We start from the raw sequence: 7,757 nt of genomic DNA on the forward strand, positions 1-7,757 counted from the left end.
GCCGCGGTCGCTTTGGGGACCTGGCCAGGGCTCGCCGGCTCCCTAGTGCCACCTGGCCCCGAGCCAGGAAGAATTTCATCAAGGGAAGCCTCAGCGATGGGCACCAGGAGACCCTGGAGGCCTCCGAGTCGGACTGTACGGTGGAGAACGTCAACCTCTCTCCGTGCCTTAGCGAAGAGCTGCTGGATGCGGGACTGGATATTCTCATCACCTCCAATCTCAGGGAGAAAACAGAGTCTGAGCTGAGATTTGAGGAGGACGAGCGCTGGGTGATGATGGAGGAGTGGGAGGAGGCGACGCTGTCAGAGAGAGGAAAGGCTGTTCTGGTGGCAGAGGAGAAGAAGAGCTGTTGCTTGGCAGATATTTCTGAAGAAAAGGAACAATTTGCTGCTCCGGCAGACTGCTCTGCCCCCAGCCCGGGGACCTCCCGGTCCTGCACGTCCCCGGGGGGTGCCGGCAGCCCCCTCGCCGGCAGCGCGTGCCGTACCGAGGACGTGGCGGTGCAGTGCGAGGCTAAGGACTTCGCTCCGGGTTCGGAGCGCTCGATCAGCCCCGCTGGCCCTGCGTTGTCCGACACGGACTCGGTGCAGATGTTCCTGGAGCTGGAAGAGCAGTGCCTGAATGAGGATGAGGGCGATGGGGCCATCCCCGACTGCCCGGAGGTTCAGGTCTCCCCGATGGACTCGGAGGGGCTGGACCCAGATTCCGCCAAACTGGCAGTGGAAGCGTGTCAGCGTAGGGCCCCTTTGGACATCAGCGCTTCGGACTCTGCCGTGGTGTCGGATCTGGAGGACTTTGATGTCACCTGTAGTTCACAGGTGCTGAGCACGCTGGAGCCGGCGACAGAGCCCTTCTCAGAAAGGGACACCTCGGCCATCACCCCGACGGACTCGGACGGAGGGGTGTCACCCAGCCCCGTGGCCACGGCGGGGCCGAGTTCCCTCCAGCAGAGCTCTCCGGCACCGGCGGAGGAGGATGATCCTGACCCGCTGGTGGACCTGGAGCTCACGGACAGTTGTGCGGTGGTGGTGTTGGTGGCTGGTGGGATGCCATCTCCTGAGACAGGCGCGTGTCCGGCTTCTGGCTTTGAGGAAGCTGGTTTCCTCAGTGCTCCGGTGGGGTGGGGTGAAGATAATCAAGACTTGCTGGTCCCTGATGGTGAAGTATCACAGCTTCCTGAGGAGACCTGTCCTGGCCAAGTGTCCCTGGCTGGGCTGTCCCCCTGCCAGCCCCCAGCTCCTGACACAGTGGCAGCGGAGCTGGGGTCTCCCACGCGGCACAGTGAGGCCGGCGTTGAGGGGATGGATCCATTTGGGACCCATCACCTCCTGCCTGGAAGGACTGAGCTCACCAACTGGGATGTCCCAGAACTGGTTTCTGAGGTTGAAGCCACAGATTTGGGATCAGAGAGTGATGGAGCTGAGGGCCAGAGTCATCTGGCAGAAAGTGGGGATGCTCACTGTGGTTCTCTGCTACCGTTCCACACTGGCTCTGCATCAGAGCCGGGCTCTGAGCCTCTGACAATGTCCCCTGCGACAGTTGAGGACCTCCCGTGGGAAGCAATTCCCGTGGGCCAGGGCCTGGCTCTGGAAGGGGCTGCCCACGCCGAGGGGTCCCCTGTGGAGGTGGCTGTCACGCATGGGGAGGCACCAGCAGCCATCCTCCAGCCAGGAGACCTGGACTTGCTATTTGCCTGTGGTTGGGAGGACCGGCGGGCGGCACAGTGCCATACCTTGGTGCTGGGTGAGGGGGTCCCACATGGTGCCAGCCCAGCCACCCCAGAAGACCTTCCCAGCACGTTGCCCATTGTGGGGCAGCCTGCTCCCGATGCCATCCCATGGGATGTTGGGGGGCTTTGTGCTCCAGTTGACCCACCAGCACCAGGCGATGTGGCTGTCCCAGAGTCCCAGGCTCAGGAGATGCTACCAGCCACTGGGGATCCTACCATGGATGCTGAGGAACCATGTACTGAGCACCCACCTCCAGATGCTCCCACCACTGCTGTGCCCTGGGCAGCGGAAGAGCTTCTGGATGCTCCACCGCCGTTTGCTGATGTGCCTGTTGCCACTGTGCCACCACCAGTGGCCAACTCACTCATCTCCGACGTCAGGGATCTTGGTGGTGGCCCTGCGCCGCTGGCAGCGGCGGCACCAGTAGTGGCCTTGGGGGATAGAGATGACTTTGCCAACATGGTTGTGCCGCCCATCCTGGATTACCTATCCACCGAAGAACCGGCTTTGGAGGATGACCCCACTGCGAGAGCGCCCGCAGCAGAGGTGGCAGCTTGGGACAGTACCTCCATACCGCCGGGCACGGAGGGTCCCCCCTCTGCCTTCCCACCCCCCTGGGAGGGTCCCACCACCCCAGAGCTGCAGGGACCACCCTCCGCCGCCGCACCCACCGCACAAACCCTCCCGGGGGCCGTGCCGGGGGACACCCTCCGTCCCCCCAGCCCCGGGGGTGCCCCGTCCCCAGCGCCCGGTGAGGGAGAGGTGCCCGTGAGCACGGAGGGACCTCCCGGCACCGCTCTCGTCGCAGAAGGGCCTCCTGCTCTACCAGATGGATTCGTTCCAGATAACGAGGTATGTGTTGCTCAGGCGCAGAATTCGCTTTATTTTGCACTTGTGGGGCAGGTGGGAGATGGGAGCCCGCTCGGTAGCCCACGGCCATGGTCTGCGGGGTTCGGGCTCTGAAAGAGCCTTCTCTCTCCTGAGTTTGGCTTGAATTTGGCAGGCAAAAAGTTTGGAGGCGGGGGGGGGATTGTGTGTTTTTATAAGTAGGAGAGGCAAAAGACTATTGCTGCTTGATGATCTGAACTATTGACTTCAACTTTTTCGGGTTATTAAAGTACGTTATGGTCACTCAGATGTAAATCACAGACTTCGGAAAAAAACCTTCTGGCCAGATCCCGGCGGGGTGGTTCCCATCTTTGAAGCAGAAAATATATCGGGAAGAGAGAATCCTGTAAAACGAATTAAGTGCAAATCATTCCTGTCCTGTGCAGTCACCGCTTCCCGTAGCTTTTTAAGCGAGCAATAAGGTGCTGAGGCTCTGAACGCGCGCGCGGGAAGGGGCTCCAGTTCTCTCTGGCATTTGGGGATTTGCTTTACCGTGCCGTGCTAGCGGCTTTCGCCTGGAGAGACCTCGGTGGTGGAGTTCCCACAGCCGAGCGCTGATTTACTGCCATCTGGATGAGGAGAAATATCACTAAGGAGACATCAGAAGTTAGTCAGCGCTTAAAATCCCGATTCGGTAGCAATTACTCATCCTTTGGGCTGTGCCGCCCGTTTGAGCACTGCACGTGGAGGGGCTTGGCGAGACGCGTTCGCATGGGGGGGTCCATGTGAGCACGGGCTGGGGCACCTTGTGGGGACCTTGGGGAGGAGAGAAAGCCATCGGGTTCTTGCTCTTGTATGTCTGTTGTCTGAAATTCACTGCTTTTGTCTGAAATTCACTGCTTTGGTGTCAGCACGTCCTTGCTGGTGGGACTCTTTAAGCGCAGCATCCCTGATGGTTAACCCCCTAAATCTTCTCCTGGCTCAAACGTCCTCAAAGGTGTTGGCAGCTCCGGGGCTGCACTGGTTCTTCTCTTCCCAGCGTGGGGCCGGGCTCTGCGTTTGGCAGCGGTGGGGTTAAGGAGGGAGATGAGGGAAGCAGAAAGCGAGGGGATGCTTTGGGAAGGGTTTTTTGGAGGAGGGGGAGGAGGAGAAGAAGGAGGTGTGGTGGAGCAGATGTCCTCCTGCTCTCCAAGATGTCTGTCCAGCCTCTTTGCCCGGGCAGGACACCTCGCTCTCCTCGCTCTGCGCCTTTCCCTGCCCCGGCAAAGGGTGTACCTTAAATATTTGTTTCAAAGCTGAGTCACGGTGAGGTTAATGAACTAAATCGCTGGAGTCTTTCACGAGCAGAGAAAAACAAACGTGTTCGACGTGTTCGCTCCTGGGGCCATTAGCGCGATTATCTTTGTATAATAAGCGCGGCGGCGCGTTCTCGGACTGCACCGATTGCGGTGTTGCCGGTACGGGGGTCTGACGGCCGGGATTTCTGCAGGGTTCCCTCCCTGCCCGCCTGCTTCGAAGCCCCGGAGTTTGTTTTCGCGGCGTGCGGAGGGCTGGGACGCAGCCCGACATGCCAAACTTATCAGCCCAGGCCTTTTGTGGGTTTGGCGGCTCTAACAGCCAACTCCATATATAAACAGTAACAGGAGAAGCAGCCGGGGAATCGGTGATTTCACATCACCGTTTAATTCTTATAACCGTGGCATAATTCTCCCCGAGCAAACAGCTCTGGACAATGTCTGCCAGCGCAGCCTTCGCTCCGTGTCCCGGAGTGATGCCTCCCTGCCCTCGGGCAGCTGAGCTCCGGCGAGAAGGAACGGCTTTTTCTTTGAAAATGGGGCAAAGGAAGTCAAGGCAGCTCCTCTTGCTCGGGCTGGGAACTTTTTTGCTGTGCTTTCGGGGTTTTCGGTGTGTTTGGGGTTGGTTTTTTTTGCCTGCCTCGTGTTCCTTCGGAGGCAAAAGCGATTGGCGGGTGCGGAGAGCTGTGCCATCCCTCTGGCAGCTGCTGCTCTGCTGGGAGAGATCTGGCATCCAAGCAGGAATTTTTCGATGCTGTGGGTGTCCGTATATTCTCGGGCACGTGAGGAGGAGGAGGAGGAGGAGGAGGAGGGAGGCAGCACGCTTGAGAAAGCAGGCGGCTGGCTGCCGTCCCCTCCGCTTTCCAAAGAGAAAAGGTTGCGACAGGGCTAAGGGCTCTCATCCTGCCCAGCGCTGGCTGCGGGCTGACCTGTGCTCTGCATGGGCTCGTGGTCCAAGCGACCAGGGGACACCATGAAGGACTCCGGTCCCTTTTTTTAGGGGGAGCTTGGGCTATTGGCGATGGGGAAGCGGGAGCCTTGTCCCTCGGGACCGGGCAGTGCGGCCGCCGCAGCAGCGCCGGAGAGGGACCCTGCGCGGGTGGTTACAGCAGATCCACAGCTCTGATAAAGAGCACTTATCTCCTCTGCGGAAACAGGATTTTCCCTGCTGCCTCTCTTTACAATGGGGAGCTTCATTCGCTCTCCTCCCCCTTCCCTATCGAATGTTTTTTGGTTTGAAAAGCTTTTCCCCACAGGATTCCCAGGCAGGACCATGCCAAATACGCGGTGCGGTAAACGACTAGCACATTAATTGCCTATTGCCTTTGTCTTTCGAAATACAGCTAGCTTCTCGGTGTCTGTAATTTCGTGGTTAACAACACTCATGTGATGTCAGGTCTCCGTTCACAATAGCATCACTGTGAGAATTGCTTTGGGTTTTTCCCCAGGAGCATTATTTCCCAAGCTGACGGCTGACCAGAGCCGATGTTCTCATTTCTTCCCCAGTTTGCCCTCTCCACCTCCCTCCGGTGCTTGGAAAGAGGGGATTTACCCATTGAAAAGCAGAGGTGGATGCGTATAGATCCCGAGCTGTGCTCCGCACCAGCAAATGCCTGTGACGTGTTACTGGGTGCGGGCGAGGGAGTTCAGCCAAACTTGCACAACTCTGATAAAATCAGTGCAAGTAACTGCTGCGTCTTCTCTAGAGAAGAAAGCGTGTTGTTATCTACTGAACGATGGAGGGGCTGTAAGAGCAGCTCACGGGTTATAAATACCTTTTCTCTCCCACCCTTCCCATCCCCAGCTGTTCCAGAAGGAACAAGTGGATCCTCTCCAGCTAAAACTACAGCAAGTCAATGGAGTTGGTCAAGGACTCATCCAAAGCGCCGGGAAAAACTGTGACGTCCAAGGGCTGGAGCATGACATGGAAGAAATCAACACCCGCTGGAACACCCTCAACAAGAAGGTGAGAGCGCGGAGAGAGGCTCTGAGTGGTTTTTCTTTGACCCATTGGGGTCTGGTGGAAGAAGGGGGTCATCGACAGGGAGCTGAGCCTCCGGCGTTGATGCGTCACCAGCCTGACCATGCGATGGGGTTGTGTTTGGGGTGCAGGTGGCCCAAAGAGTTGCTCAGCTGCAGGAGGCCCTGTTGCACTGCGGGAAGTTTCAGGACGCCCTGGAGCCGTTGCTGAGCTGGCTGACGGACACCGAGGAGCTCATCTCCAACCAAAAACCTCCCTCCGCGGAGTACAAGGTGGTGAAGGCCCAGATCCAGGAGCAGAAGGTGAGCAAGGACAGGGTAAGGGTGGGCTTCATGGGAGGGGGAGCTCTGGACAGCCAGACAACATTTTGGAGGTCCAGCTGTGACAGATAAGGAGTAACTGGGACACACAACAAGCCTGCTTCTTCCATGGTGGCTCTTCTACTGGTTCCCCACATCCCAGTGTAATAAACAGGCAGCTCGTTTGCCCACACTCGCTGTCGCCGTCGTCTTGAATCGCCAGCGTTACTTTATTGTCCCACCGCCTCTTGAAGTTTGCTGCTGGTTTTGCTGGTCGGCCGTGTTTTTCCAGCCTTTAAGTTTTGTTTGCGCTGGTAATTCTGCTGCGTCAGGAGCGAGCTGGTGTTGGAGGTACCGGTTTGGGTATTTGGACAAAACGAACGTACAAACTGTAAGAAGCGACCCGAGGCGTGCCGGTGTTTGCAGAGATAACAGCCTGGGTCGGCGCCTGCCCTGCTGAGCGGGCGGATGAAAGTTCAAGTGTGGTGGTGGTAAAACGTTTTAGAAATGAATTCTTACCGAGGCTTGGTCCGAGGTATTGCCACTTTGAAGAGCAAATTTCTTTAAAGCGCAAATTTAAAAACTTGATCTTGATAAGTTTCGGGAGGGGGTGGTGGGGAAGCCTCTGAAAACCTCTCTGGCACAGAAGTGCTTTGAATCTCTTTTAGAATAGAATATTTCAGTTGGAATAGACCTACAATAATCATCCAGTCCAACTGCCTGGCCACTTCAGGGCTGACCGAAAGTTAAAGCATATTATTATATTATTTATTTTTTTTTTTGAACTGGTTTTGATGGCAGAGGCTGTCCCGCTGGGCTGGCTTTGGTCTCGGCCCCGTGCTTACGACGGTTTTCAGCCACAATTAGAGATTTGATCTCTCCGAGGGCCAAAAGAGGTTCTGCCGATCCAATCTGGTAACTCTTATCCTCCTTTCTTTCGCTGCTGATGCTAAAGCTGCTCCAGCGACTCCTGGATGATCGCAAAGCCACCGTCGAGATGATCCAAGCGGAGGGCGGCAGAATCGCCCAGTCGGCCGAGCCCGCGGATCGGGAGAAGATCGTGGGGCAACTGGAGAGCCTGGAGCGCCGCTGGGCAGGGCTGCTGGGCAGAGCAGCTGGCAGGTGAGAGGGACTGGTCCGCCAGCCAAAAACCAGGGGGCCAGCTCGTCCCGCCGTTCACGGTGGCCCAAAGCTCGGGGTTACCACACGTGGGGAGCTGGCGGCGATTTCTGTGCAGCTACATCCTGGAAACGTGGAAACAGCTGGAAAACATGAGAAATCAAAGCTGAAGTTGATAGCGGTGGTTTACAATGGCAGGGAAGAGCTCAGATTAAATAAATTCCCTGCAGGGGATGGATGTTATTTTTATTCCTTTAAGCGTTAACATTTAGCTTTAGCAGCAACATCCTGTTGACACCTTTCTGCTGCCTGAATCTCATTTATGAGTTGCTTGTTGCTACATAAGCTATTATTTGAGCTTATAAAGTCACTTCTGAGGGCCAGATTTGACCCTCCCAGTGGTTTAAATCACTGCCAACTAGATGGACTGTCCATCTAGGACTCATACCGGCTCTGGGCTGTCTTTGAACAGAAGTTTAGCAGCTCTGAAACACACCGAGAGCCC

The 7,757-nt window shown here is 56.9% G+C and overlaps 2 protein-coding genes across 2 annotated transcripts in view; both read left to right on the top strand.

Annotated features, from left to right (window-relative positions):
- The window catches only part of KIAA0754 (KIAA0754 ortholog), a 6,153-nt gene extending 1,004 nt beyond the window's left edge, over positions 1–5,149 (top strand). Inside the window, exons 2-4 of the mRNA XM_009882775.1 lie at positions 47–2,276; positions 2,539–2,582; positions 5,110–5,149. Coding sequence (XP_009881077.1) covers positions 47–2,276; positions 2,539–2,582; positions 5,110–5,149 — 2,314 coding nt within the window. The remainder of the gene's footprint in view (positions 1–46; positions 2,277–2,538; positions 2,583–5,109) is intronic.
- MACF1 (microtubule-actin crosslinking factor 1) overlaps positions 1–7,757 on the top strand; it is a 166,058-nt gene that overhangs the window by 121,801 nt on the left and 36,500 nt on the right. The window contains 3 exon segments of the mRNA XM_009882791.1: positions 5,658–5,819; positions 5,966–6,136; positions 7,089–7,255. Coding sequence (XP_009881093.1) covers positions 5,658–5,819; positions 5,966–6,136; positions 7,089–7,255 — 500 coding nt within the window.

The sequence above is a fragment of the Charadrius vociferus genome, unplaced genomic scaffold (assembly GCF_000708025.1).
Source record: "Charadrius vociferus isolate BGI_N301 unplaced genomic scaffold, ASM70802v2 scaffold783, whole genome shotgun sequence".
In the NCBI taxonomy this organism is placed as follows: domain Eukaryota; kingdom Metazoa; phylum Chordata; class Aves; order Charadriiformes; family Charadriidae; genus Charadrius; species Charadrius vociferus.